Source organism: Sorex fumeus, unplaced genomic scaffold (genome assembly GCF_029834395.1).
Source record: "Sorex fumeus unplaced genomic scaffold, SorFum_2.1 ptg000002l, whole genome shotgun sequence".
NCBI lineage: Eukaryota > Metazoa > Chordata > Mammalia > Eulipotyphla > Soricidae > Sorex > Sorex fumeus.
This window is the reverse complement of record NW_026606059.1, coordinates 41,822,482-41,836,417: the sequence shown is the minus strand read 5'-3', so window position 1 is coordinate 41,836,417 and position 13,936 is coordinate 41,822,482. Positions and strand designations below refer to the sequence as shown.

The 13,936-nt window shown below is 37.5% G+C and overlaps 1 protein-coding gene across 1 annotated transcript in view; it reads right to left on the bottom strand.

Moving 5' to 3' along the window:
• FAM135B (family with sequence similarity 135 member B) overlaps positions 1 to 13,936 on the bottom strand; it is a 350,355-nt gene that overhangs the window by 95,734 nt on the left and 240,685 nt on the right. Inside the window, exons 6-7 of the mRNA XM_056134964.1 lie at positions 9,242 to 9,415; positions 1,942 to 2,068 (exon numbers count right to left, since the gene is read on the bottom strand). Of these exons, the coding sequence (XP_055990939.1) occupies positions 1,942 to 2,068; positions 9,242 to 9,415 (301 nt within the window). The remainder of the gene's footprint in view (positions 1 to 1,941; positions 2,069 to 9,241; positions 9,416 to 13,936) is intronic.

Below are 13,936 nucleotides of genomic sequence, written 5' to 3'. Positions count from 1 at the left end.
AACACTAGTCCACTGCAGATAATGACTCTGTGGACCATTTTGGTGGGGATAAAGCTCACTAGAAGATGCAAGATCCTCCTTTGGAGACTACTTGAGTACAGACAACCTTTCCCACTTATACTGCCAGGTCTGTAATGGTTAATATCAGTGTCAAATTAACACAAAGTGCCCAGATTATTAGTCAAACAGTACTATGGTGTGTCTATGACAGTGAGTCTGGGTGAGATTAACCTTTAAATTAAGACACTGGACAGAGCAAACTGCTCTTCTCACTTGGGTAAGCATCTTACACTACATTGAGGTCCTGGAAAGAACAAAACTAAATAGGAGAAAATTTTCCCTCTGGACTTGTCTTAAAACTGGGATATAAGTTTCTTCCTGTCTTAAAATTCAGACTCAGGCTCGAATTTATATAACTCTCCCTCCTAGGTTTCCAACTTGCAGATTACAGACTGTCAGACTCATTGGTTTCCAGACTTACATGAGCTGAATCCTTATAATTAATATCTATGTCTATTTATCTAACATGTATATAATCTCCAATCCTTAAACTACATAAGAGTTAATGATGTTCCTGAGAGAAGTTGAAAACTACAGCACACTTTGATGTACAAAATTCAAGTTAATTACCCTAACTAATTAGTAATTAGTTCCTAATTATGCCATGCCTTCTGTTGACTAGAAGACCTGCCAACAACATATAGAGTTAATATGTATTCTTTCTGGTATTGGTATTGTGCTATATTCTAAAATAAAGTAAGCTAAGTAAAAAAATAAATGTTTAACAAAATACAGTAGCAGAGCATCACGGTTGTTATCTTCATGTTGAGTAGGCTCTGGAAGAGGAGGGGAGAAAAAGAGCTAAAAAGAGCTGAATGTAATTAATGTAAAATTCATGATGTTCGAGATCAATTATAAGTATAAATATATAAAATAATACATATATACACATGTCATCTATATCTGTAATAATCTATATAAAATCATTCAATCAATCAAAACTTCTTTGTCAATTTATCTGATAAACCCAGAATAACATGAATTTGTTATTTCTTAGTTCACAATCACGATCATCCTGTTGTTCGTCGATTGCCTTGAGCAGGCACCAGTAACGTCTCCTTCTTCCTAACCCTGAGATTTTTAAAAGAGCCATATTCAATGCTCTTTCAGGGCTAGGAGAATGAGACCTATCATTGTTACTGGTATTTGGCATATTGAGTATGACACAGGAAGTTTGCCAGACTCTGCCATGCGAGCAGGATACTTTTGGTAGCCTGCCGGGTTCTCCAAAGTAAAAACGAGATAATAAGATGCCGTGTGGCCGCAAATGCTAACAATTTCTTAGTTAGTACCTAATAAAAGCAAATAATAGATTGGATCTCTCTATATATGAACTGAGTAATTTCATGTTGAATAAAACTCTAGACATAGCACAAGATTGATGTTTCATGTTACTGGAGAAGATAACTAAAGGAAGGGCAAAAAGCATGCATTCTCATCGAGTGTTTATTGAGTATCAGGTACTAGATTGGGCACTTTCCACCAATCATAGTACTGAAATTACATACTTCCCCATGAGAAATTTACATTCATTTATTGAAAGAGGAGAGAGAGTGAAAGAGAGAGAGGTTTTGAAGCCACCCTAACTATAGTATGTTTTAAAGGATACCGTGCTGAACAAACAAGTCTCTCAACATCCTCCAGGACCTTCAGTGAATCATATTTCTCATCAAACTAAATCTTAAAGGAACTGTATTCTATGTATCTAAGGGCCTGCTTAATCACATTAGAGGCAGATAGAAAAAATTGGATAACTAGATAAGGGACACACATGTTAAAGAATCTCTAAATGAAGTATTTGAGGAAAAAAATTCTCAGCACACATATACCCTACAAGGAAAATCTTTATATCTTGGTGCCCTTTTCTCATGCAGAGATTACCTCTGAAGATGTTGGCTTGCAGTATCCAGCTCCAAAGACCAGATTCTCCAAAGAAAGGCTAGATTGTTCTGGTCCCAAGTCTGAGCCACCTTTACCAAGCCAGGAGCCTCTTCTTGGACGAGTAAAACTGAAAAGAAGGAAATTAAAGTAGGATTAAAGGTTGGGAAGTGAGGGTGCTGTTATTAATTTGGTCACATGGGGGATGTTACCAGGCACCATATGAGTTATCATAGTAAAGAAGTAGTTCATATTCCTGAAAATTTTAGGTGGGGCTTTTTTTTGTAATAAAAGTGACAAAACTGGCATATGATCTTGGAAGCCAAACATGACAACATCCAATGCATTTCCAAAAATATGCACCTCGGTGCCAATAACACACTGAGAGACCTTGACACAATAGCCTCGACGGGAGGATCATCAGCAGAATTGTCCTCTTGCCAAGAACAAAGGCTGAATTTATCATGGTGTGAATCCTGCCTCTTCTCTTACAGGGGCACAGTCAAGATTCAGCTTCCTGAATCCCTGTCTCCCCTTGAGCCTCTATGTGTTCTTATGTGAAATTAATATTACCTCGCTTACCTATGGAAAAGTATTATAAGTTCCGGAACGCTTACCTATGCAAAAGTCTAATAAGATCTTGGTATTTTCATATCTAATACTATCATGGCAATGCTACTTGGGTAAATGCTCATCTGTTTAGTACCTATTCAGATCCTGTCCACATTATAAGCTATCAAAAGAACAATGACATCAATTGATACTTTCTATTCCCTGGCAACGACTTGGACTTGTAATACAAATTCAAATGTATAAATCAGTGGTAGAAGGAGATAGTGGGCAAAAAAGATAAGACTAGAGTTGACACAGGAACACTTCTGAGCACCTTGGTAGTGAGTAGTTGTAGAAAACTGTACTTTGACCCAATAAACTTTAACTTCAGTTACCTAAATTATAAAATAATAAATTTAGAAAGATTCATAATATTGATTCATCGTCCTTGAATTTTTTGTAACCTCTTTTTACTAATTACCTCTGTGATTTTTGTCCATTGATATATCATAAAATTATAATTACACTTACTTTTGTCTATTAAATAGACTGACATAAATATTTTATAGACTATGAATGAGATGAAAGATTTCAGGAAAAAGCAAGAGGAATATGGATAAATGGTTCAGAGACACAAAAAGTTCTATTTTCCAAGATTCATCTCCCACCTTGCCACCAGGGCAACTCCGATAAACTCTGTGACATGGAGAAATTTTTAAGCTCCTGGTACCTCTTTTCCCTCATATGCTAAAAAGACTGATATTAATTCTTTCAATGTGGGTTATGAGGATTCAGTGAAATTAGTTGGAAATACCTTGAAAAAGAGTAACTGGCAAGTAGTAGTAATAATGTCAGTGATCATTTTCAATGAAATCACAACATAATAAACTCAAATTGCTTTTTTAATATAGCCACTAAGAATAAAGCCAAAATTCAAGGATAATATAATCACTATTCTGATTGGGTTTGATTTCAGAGCTGAAGAAAATCTTGTTTAACTAGAACAAGGATGAAAGGGGCAATTCCAAATAATTATAGATTGTGAGAATAGAGAGGTTCATGATACATTTCAGGATATAGACTGAAAATTAGTAATGAGAATATCTTTTTATTTAAGTTTGAAATTGATTAATAATTCAGATGGATATTAATATCTTAAGAGAAATTCTGTTAGATTTATTTGAAGGTTAAAAATTAGATTTCGTCAATACACAAAAGCCCATGGCTTTTCTATACGCAAACAGTGAGAGAGAAGAAAATGACATGAAAAAAACAAACTCGTTCACAATTGTTCTCCAGAAAATCAAGTACCTAGGAATCAGCTTAACTAAGGAAGTAAAGGACCTATACAAAGAAAACTACAAAACACTACTTCAGGAAATAAAAGAGGACATGAGGAAATGGAAAGATATCGCCTACTCATGGGTCAGGAGACTTAACATTGTCAAAATGGCAATACTTCCCAAAGCATTGTACAAATTCAATGCAATCCCTATAAGGATACCCATGACATTCTTCAAAGAAATGGAGCAAACACTCCTGAAATTCATATAGAACAATAAGTCCCCACAAATAACTAAAGCAATTCTAGGGAAAAACAAAAAGAGAGGAATCAATCTCCCTAGCTTCAAACTCTACTACAAATCAGTAATGATTAAAACAGCATAGTACTGGAACAAATGCAGAGTTGTAAAACAATGGAACAGGGTTGAATACACTGACATCTCCCCTCAATCATATGATCATCTAATCTTTGATAAAGGTGCAAGAAATGTGAAGTGGAATAAGGAAAGCCTCTTTAACAAATGGTGCTGGCATCACTGGACGGCTACATGCAAAAAAAATGGGCTCAGAACTCTGCCTAACACCATGTACAAAAGTGAGATCAAAATGGATTAAAGACCTCAACATCAGACTAGAAACCATAAGGTACACTGAAGACAAAGTTGGCAAAACCCTCCATGACGTTGAAGCTAATGGTATCTTCAAAGATGTCACACCACTGGCCGAGCAAGTGAAAACAGAGATAGATAAATGGGACTATCTTAAACTAAGAAGCTTCTGCACCTCCAAAGAAACAGTGACCAAAATACAAAGATAGTCTACAGAATGGGAAAGGATATTAGCTGAATACACACCTGACAAGGGGTTGATATCAAGGATATATAAAGTACTGGTTGAACTCCACAAGAAGAGAACAACCAACCCCATAAAAAATGGGGCAATGAAATGAACAGAAACTTTCTCAAAGAAGAAATCTGAATGGCAAAAAAGCACATGAGAAAATGCTCTGCATCATTAATTATCAGGGAGATGCAGATCAAAACCACAATGATATACCATCTCACACCTCAGAGACTGGCCCACATCCAAAAGAACAAAAGCAACCGTACTGGCGTGGATGTGGTGAGAAAGGGGCACTCCTTCACTGCTGGTGGGAATACCGACTGGTTCAGCCCTTTTGGAAAACAGTATGGACCATTCTCAAGAAATTAGAAATTGACTCCCATTTGACCCAGCAATAGCACTCCTGGGAATATATCCCAGAGAGGCAAAGATGTATGTTCGAAGTGACATCTGCACTTGTTTGTTCATTGCAGCACTCTTTACAATAACCAACATCTGGAAAAAACCTGAGTGCCCGAGAACAGATGACTGGTTAAAGAAACTTTGGTACATCTACACAATGGAGTACTATGTAGCTGTTAGAAAAGATGAAGTCATGAATTTTACATACATGTGGTACCACATGGAAAGTATCATGCTAAGTGAAATGAGTCAGAAAGAGAGGGAGAGACATAAAAAGATTGCATTCATCTGGGGGACATAAAGTAACAAAATAGGAGATTAATACCCAAGAATAGCCATGATCAGTACCAGGAGGATTACTCCATGGCTTAGAGGCCAACCGGCCCTCTAGGGGAAAAGGCAGCTCAGATAGAGAAGGGAGCACCAAATAAAGGGTGTTTGGAGGATCCTCCCAGGAGGGGAGATACGTGTTTAAAGTAGACTATGGACTGAATATGATTGCCACTCAATGCCTCTTTTGCAGACCACAGCACCCAAAAGGAGAGAGAGTACAAAAGGGAATGCCCTGCCCCAGAGGCAGGTGGGATGGGGGATGGGTCTAGGAGGGATACCGGGATCCATGGTGGTGGAAAATGGGCACTGGTGGAGGGATGGGTACTTGGTCATTGTATAATCGAAACACAAACACAAAACATTGTAAATCTACAACTGTATCTCATGGTGTTCCACTAAAAAAAAATTAGATTTCTTTTTTTAACTCTGTTTCAGGATGGGGAAGGATAAAGTTAAATTTCATACCAGCTTTTTGTACATTGGATTTAAGTGATATCATAAAACCCACTTTTCTAGAAAACTACAGCTTCCTTAGTTGGTGGGTATTTCCTATAGCTTTAAGCTTTAAAGAATTCCCATTGTTTCTAGTCACTGGGAACTAAGAAATTCTTCCTGCAAAATTCAGAGCACAGAAGACAGGACTATTTTTATCTCCATACCAGGGAGACCCAAGTTCAGATTCTTAATTTCTAATTTTGCTCCTCTCTGGCAGGGTTGCTGCAGACAGATGTACAAAAGATTACTTCTAAAGGAAGCTTATATTAAGAATTTCCAGATTCGAGGCCAGAGAGATCGAATAGCAGGCAGAGTGCTTGCTTTGCACACGGCAGAACCAGGTTCAATCACAGCACCACATATGGTCCCTGAGAAATGCTGGGAGTGGTCTCTGTGTAGAAAGCGGGGAGTAAGTCCCATTAATAGCCAGATGTGGGCCTCAAACAAACTTAGTTACACACACTGCTAAATATGAGTCTAATTCATCCCCCAATGTAATTATCATTGTCACAATCACTTATCTTTGAGTCGAGCTCAAAAAGTTATTTCTTCTATAAACTTTCCCCTGGTTTTACTTAAACAGAACTGCTTCTTTCTCCCATAATTAAAATTATTTAGTGAGTAGTATGTGCTATATCAGAGGCTAAGAAAAGAGCATGGGATAGGAGGCGTTAATTAAAACTGATTGCATGAGCCAGGTTATATGAAAATATTTCATTTAACCCCTTTACCAACCATTAATTATGTACTCTATTAAAGGCTCAGAAATCTTAATTTATATGCTCAGTCTAACGGACTTAGAAAACAGGATAATCAGAGCCCACACCTTTAACCCTGATCCTGCATCCCGTTTCCAGGAGAATGTGTACAATGCATCAGAATTTACAACTTTTTTTTATTTATTCCCTACTAGACTAAGCCTTTCAGGGTTCGTATGTATGAGTTTTCTAGCTTGAGCTTTTAGGAGAAGAGACTAAACTTTAGACTAAAGCTTAGTCTCCTCTTCTATTAGACACCCAATTCTCACCAAATATATATATATATATAGACTATATTCTTCATCTCAATGAATCCTCACATTATCTTTGTTGGTGTACTTCTACCATTAATTTGTAATATATAGTACTGTAGCACTGTCCTCCCGTTGTTCATCAATTTGCTTAAGCGGGCCCAGTAACGTCTCCATTTTGATACTTGTTGTTACTGTTTTTGGCATATTGAACACATCACGGGTAGCTTGCCAGGCTTTGTCGTGCGGGCAAGATACTCTTGGTAGCTTGCCAGGCTCTCCGAGAGGAGCAGAGGAATCGAACCTGGCTGAGCCAGGCCGGTCACATGCAAGGCAAATGCCCTACGTCTGTGCTATCGCTTTAGCTTCTATATATATAGTGTGTGTTTATGTGTCAACATACATATATACATGAATAATATATGTTCTTAGAAGTTAGAGGACTCATTGAATACTTCCTAGAAATTAAAAATTGGTCCTAGATGTAACATGGTTCTAATTCCAGTTGGTTCTCAACACTTCAGTATCAGAGGCACAGAAATACTTGGCTTGATTTTCTACCTAGGATTTTTCCAAGAACACCTAATTCTAGGGCCTACTCACTTACCATCAAATCTTGCTTAATGATGAAAGAAGATCATGTACTTGACTGAAACCATGGTTTGCCAAGCCTCATAATAAATACACCATAGCAAAGGAATATTGTATTCAGGATCATAACTCCACTACTTCCTGGATTTAATTCCTCATGCAACTTCCAAAGTTCAAGTCTGATCTCTTTGATTTGTACATCTATAGATATTTTAACATTTTCTGTCATACTCTATGACAGTGTTTGACAAATTATAAGTTATTAATGAAAATTGACACATCCTACTCAACTTTGCACTTGAGGGAAAAGTAAATTCCAATACTTTTCAATATACAGTAGGTTATATTTTGCCTCCCCTATGACTATTCTATGAGAACAGCAGGCCTTTAATAAGAACCTGTTAAATAAAGGATACTCAATAATGACATGGTCTTACTGATACAGTGTCTTCTGTATCTTAGGACCTAGATGATACTAGGGAGCTCAATCAGAGTTTTGCAGTAAAATGTCCCAGATTCTCAGAAAACTAGCACCTATGTGGTTCAACCCAGTAACCAGATTGGAGTTATGCCTTGCCAGTAATCACAATCCTCATGGCCCTAATGTTCTTGGCTCCTTCTACATGATGTATTTTAACTTCTCATATGATTTCTCTCTGTAAAATGCAGCTTTGTTCCAGACTTTTCCATATACCTTGCCATTGATTTTACATAAAAATCATCTCATCTGTCTCTTAAAACCCCTTAGATTTTCTCTCTGGAAGAAATATCTTAGGGTTTAAATTTTTAACATTCATTTTTATATTTTTTACCATATATAATAATGTCATACTGTCACTTTCTAATGTTTTCAGTCAATAGGCTCACTTGCCAATCGTGCTGGGGCAGTTGGACTCAATGGGCACAGGGGATTGAAAGGTGTCTATGAGCATCTCATCATTGCATTGCATGATCATAATTGTCTATTTCATTGCCTAACTACTGATACCAGTGTGGAATTGAAACCATTAATACTATATTTGAAAATAAGGAGAAGTCTGAATTCCTTTGCATATGAACTTAAACTCCCAACGCTGAGTTACTGCCCTGAAAGGAATCTTTTCAAAAATTCTATGTTGCAAGATTCTACCCCTAAATGTCCCTTTATATGCAAGTACACACTGTGCCCTTGTACATAGATGTGTATGATTTTGTAGTAATTTGATACACTTCACTGACCTTACAGAATGCGCGTATAAAAATAGCTCAGCACAGTTTAATATGCTAAGTGTTGGTAGCATTCCCTTCTCCCCTACAGATTTCAAAAGTTCTCAGTGGTTCAGAAGCCTTGGAGAAACTCTGCCACAATTCACTTAAAGGCACATAGGGGCACTAAGAGAGTTCTACTTTTGAGTAAATATAAACAAACTGGGAAGAGGAAACAGAACCTCAGCTTTCAGTCTACATACAATCTTTATTTGATAGTCATTCAAATATTATATCTACACTGTTATCCTGTCTTAGAGATAAATATTGTGCTTTAGAAATGTTCTGTGAGTTTGCAAATAAAGTAAACTAAGTAAAAAACTAAGAAAAAAGCCAAGTCAAGGTAGAAGTGTTCAGGTATGATCGACAGTGAGCGGGATTTTAGTCCTGCATCTCCCTCTGTCAATTTTCATTCTCTGAAAAGCAGAGCTTAACCGTTTAGCATAGAAGTCTTCACTGATCTCTCCCATGTCTTAGATCTGTATACCTTGGCCACATCTAAGGTGAAAGTGCATAAAATAAGGCAAAGTGATCCCCGACACGTCTTACCTGATCAAGGGCTGCTGCAGAGCAACCAGGGCTGCATGGATGGTCACCGAGATAACGGATAGGTGGAAGTAGTCAAACATCACTGGAACTTGATGGTGTAGACCTCTCCGGGGATGGAAGTGAAGACCAAGAGTGCGACTGCTGATCATGGGTGCCCCAGCCACATCCCTCAGTCTGGAAGGCAAGAGTAAAATCTTCTAAGTCACAGTGGGTTGCCCCTGCTTTGTCTAGGAAAACCCTACAATAGGCCAACCATCAAGCACATATATTCTTTATCAATCCCGATAAATACTTTCTCCTGTAGTAATTTTTTCCTTCCATATTTCCCGATGAAGAAATCCAGGTATGAAGTGATATAACTCACAATATGTCACATACACAGCCTGTGGATCTGGGACTCTTCACTCTTTTTTCATTGACACCAAGCCATCCTTCAGTGAGATCTTTATTTACACTCCTCAAGACTCAGACAACTTATCTGCCCTCTCTTTATTTCTCATTTTAATGACTTGTGTCCGGCGCAATGCTTCCTTGTAAGTCTGTGATTCTACTAGATTTCCACTTCCTTTTGGTAAGATTGTGCTAAAACATAGTCTCAGCAATTAGCAAATATCTAGCACACTATATAAATTGATTAAATGCCCATGCCTAAAAAGAATAATTGACTGAATGTATGATTTTCAAAGCATCAAATAGTCTAATTATTTTTTATCAAAGTTGTATTTACTTTATAATCTACCAATTTTTAACTGGTATATATATATATATAACTTATTTTCAAGACATACTTTATAAGGCAAAAACAAATAGATACTTTGGTTATAAAAATGAAACAGATGGGCCAAAAATACTTTACAGAAATAAAGTGTTTGCCTTGCATGATGCAGACCCTTGTTTTATTCCCAGCACCAAAAGCTGTCCCACAAACATAGCCAGGAGGGATTTCTAAGCCCAGACCCAGGAAAAAGTCTAAAGCACCACGCGGTATTGCCACAACATAAAACAGAAAAAAAATAACAAGACTAATTATTTTGGAAATAAATACGTCATTGTTGGATTCAAATCTGTTACATGCTAATTCCAGATTCTCAAAGTTCCTTTAAGCCAGAGAACTTGGAAGGACTTTGAGGAAGCGTTTTCCACTGGCTGGAAAGAGAGTACTAAAAACACTCAGAAGTGATGCCTATACTTTGTCCTATATGAGAAAATGAGACATAGAACAATGACAAATGGAGGGTGGACCCTTGCAAGACACAGTCCTTGCTTTCTTGAAATCCCTGTTGCTTAGACTTTGTTCACAAAGAAAAAGCTAATAAATAAATTAAGTGTATCACTGAAATGACTGTAACTCTGCAGATTGACCACAAATAATTGTCTCTTCTTTTACCAAGAAAAACCTTATAGGGAAGGTGACAAGATCCTTTCTTGAGCTGGAGTGATAGTACAGTGGGTAGAGCACTTGCCTTGCATGCAGCCAACCCTGGTTCGATTCCCAGCATCCCATCTTGTCCCTGAGCACTTTCAGGAGTAATTCCTGACTACAAAGCCAGGAGTAACCCCTGTGCAGTACCGGTGTGACGCAAAAAGCCAAAAAAAAAATCCTTCCCCTGAGTCTCAGAAATGCATTACCATTTACATTCAGTTAAATTCTCGCAATAATTTACTGAGACCTACACATGAACTGAGCATGGTGCAATTTCCCTTAATCATCATGGTCATTATATGAAGCTATATTAAAATTATGCTATTAATAGATGAGGAAGGAAGAATACCATGAGTTAATTGACTTATTTGAAATCACAAGGCAAAGTGAAAAATAGATCTAGATCTACTAGGACCAGAGTCTGTTTGCACTAACTACAAAGTTACCTTGAATGCACTCACACACAATCTCTAGTGAATTACAAAAATGCCCTTAGAACTAAACAACAGGAGAGGGATGCACTTAAGGGTAACAAAGGTGTTCAAACACTGATAAGAGTTTAAACCACTTTAATAGGAATGAAAACTTAAGAATGAAGAGGGGTGTGGTGATTTCTCTGAAACAGATATACCTAATGGAGATTAAAAACAACTTTGTTCTTGAGAGTAGGTATGTCTCAATTTACAAAAGATAGAGAAATATCTAAAGCATAAGGATGGTCCACAAAGAAAATGTCCCGGATTATTATAAATTAATAGTAAATATTAAACAAAATCATTTATCAAGTGCTGATGTTTAACTGTAGATAAAGATACTGAGTCTTTTTTTTTCTGAGCTTCCCCCCAGTTTGAGATGTTTCTGAGTGTTTCACAGATTAAAACAGGCCACTAATTGGAGGGCTGTGAGAAGGCCTGGACTCAATCATGTACAACTTTGTAAATCACAGTGCCTCAATAGAAAGAATGGAAAAATATCAGTGCTGGCGTGGATTTGGGGAAAAAGGGACACTCTTTCACTGTTGGTGGGAATGCCCACTAGTCCAGCCTTTCTGGAAAACAATATGAACTGTCCTTCAAAAACTACAAATTGAGCTTCCATATGACCCTGCAATACCACTTCTGGAAATATATTCCTAGGATGCAAAAAGACACGGTAGAAATGGCATCTGTACCTATATGTTCATTGTAGCACTGTTAACTATAGCCAAAATCTAGAAACAACCCAAGTGCCCTAGAGCAGATGACTACTTAAAAAAATCTTTGGTACATCTACACAGTGGAATACTATGCAGCTGTCAGGATAGATGAAGTCTTGAACTTTGCTTATAAATGGATAGACATGGAGAGTATCATGCTAAGTGAAATGAGTCAGAATGAGAGAGACAGACATAGAAGGACTGCACTCATTTGTGGAGTATAAAACAACATAACATGAGGCTGACCTAAGGACAGTAGATACATGGGATAGATAGATTGCTCCATAGCTGGAAGCCCATCTCATGAGCAAAGGGGAGAAGGCAGCTGGAATAGAGAAGGGATCACTAAGAAAAAGATGGCTGGAGGAATTGGTCGGGATGGAAGATGTGTGCAGAAAGTAGATAAAGGACCAAACATGATAATCCCTCAGGGTCTGTATTGCAAACCATAATGCCCAAAAGTAGAGAGAGATTATGGGAATCATATCTGCCATGGAGACAGAGGGAGGGTGGGAAAGCGGGGCTGGAGCGATAGCACAGCGGGTAGGGCGTTCGCCTTACAAGCGGCCAACATGGCCAACCCGAGTTCGAGTCCTCTGCCCCTCTCGGAGAGCCTAGCAAGCTACCGAGAGTATTCGATATGCCAAACACAGTAACAACAAAGTCTCCAATGGAGATGTTACTGGGCCCGCTTGAGCATTGGTGGATGGTAATGTGCACTGGTGGAGGGATGGGTGTTTGATCATTGTGTAAATGTAACCCAAACAAGAAAACTTAAAACTATCTCACAGTGATTCAATAAAATTAATAAAAAATTAAAAAAAGAAAGAATGAAAAAATAAAACAAAGAATGACTGCTCCTTGAAGTAAAGAAGAGTTACTAGTAAGCTAAAGTTGTCAGGTAGAGAATGAAAGAGAAAACAGTGATGGCCTTGTCTAAGAATTTATTAAGTTATTTGCTGCTTCAGGAGTTGATGCAAAGTCCAGACATCAGGAACATCTAGCAATACAGGAAAGGAAATATTACATTTGCTTAGCAGGTATTTTTGATGTAGAAGGAATTTTTACAAATTGTGTATGTCTGTGTATTTGTGCAAGTATATGTATGTGGTTTAAACACTGTAGGTGGGGTGGAGAAATTGTACAGGGGAAAGGTGCTTCCCTTTTATGCTGCTGACCCTGATGTAAGCCCCAGTATAAAATATAATCCACTAAACAACCACAGGAGTGTTCCCTGAGAACAAAGTCAGGACGAAACCCTAAGCAAAGAGGAATATGGTCCAACAGCAAAAAGGGCAGCTTGGAGACTGGTAACATACTTGACTGGCTCTTTCATTATGCACAAAATAATAAATAAAATTCATTTATATTATATATATTTGCAATATTAATCTTCAAAAGATCTTTGAGACTGACTTACAGTCTACACTAATGAGCTCTTTCCAAAGTTACTGAAGTCTAAAAAAGTGGAGGAAATTTGCCAGTATTTTAAATTTAATTTGAGTGCAGTGTTGGCGTTTCTGTATTTTATATACTTCATGTGCAGTGGCACCATTAGTTACTATTTTAATGATGATGAAAATCTATTTCCTATGTTTACTATGACATTTCAGAAAATGTTCCTAAAGCGTGGTTTAAAAATAAATATTTGGGTTCTCTAAATATAGTACCATATCATCTGTGAATAGTGAGAGCTTGATTTCTTCCTTTCCTACCTGAATGCCCTTAATGTCTTTTTCTTGCCTAATCGCAGCACTGTTTACAATAGCCAAAATCTGGAAAAAACTCAGGTTAGAGAACAGATGAATGGTTAAACAAACTTAGGTACATCTACACAATGGAATACTATGCAGCTGTTATAAAAGATGAAGTCATGGAATTTGCATACAAGTGGTTCTACATGGAAAGTATCATGCTAAGTGAAATGAGTCAGAAAGAAAGAGTCAGACATAGAAAGATTGCACTCATTTGTGGAATATAAATTTGCAGAATGGGAGACTAACACCCAAGAATAGTAGAGATAAGTACCATAAGGATCACTCCACAGCTTGGAAGTTGGCCTCACATGCTGGGGTAA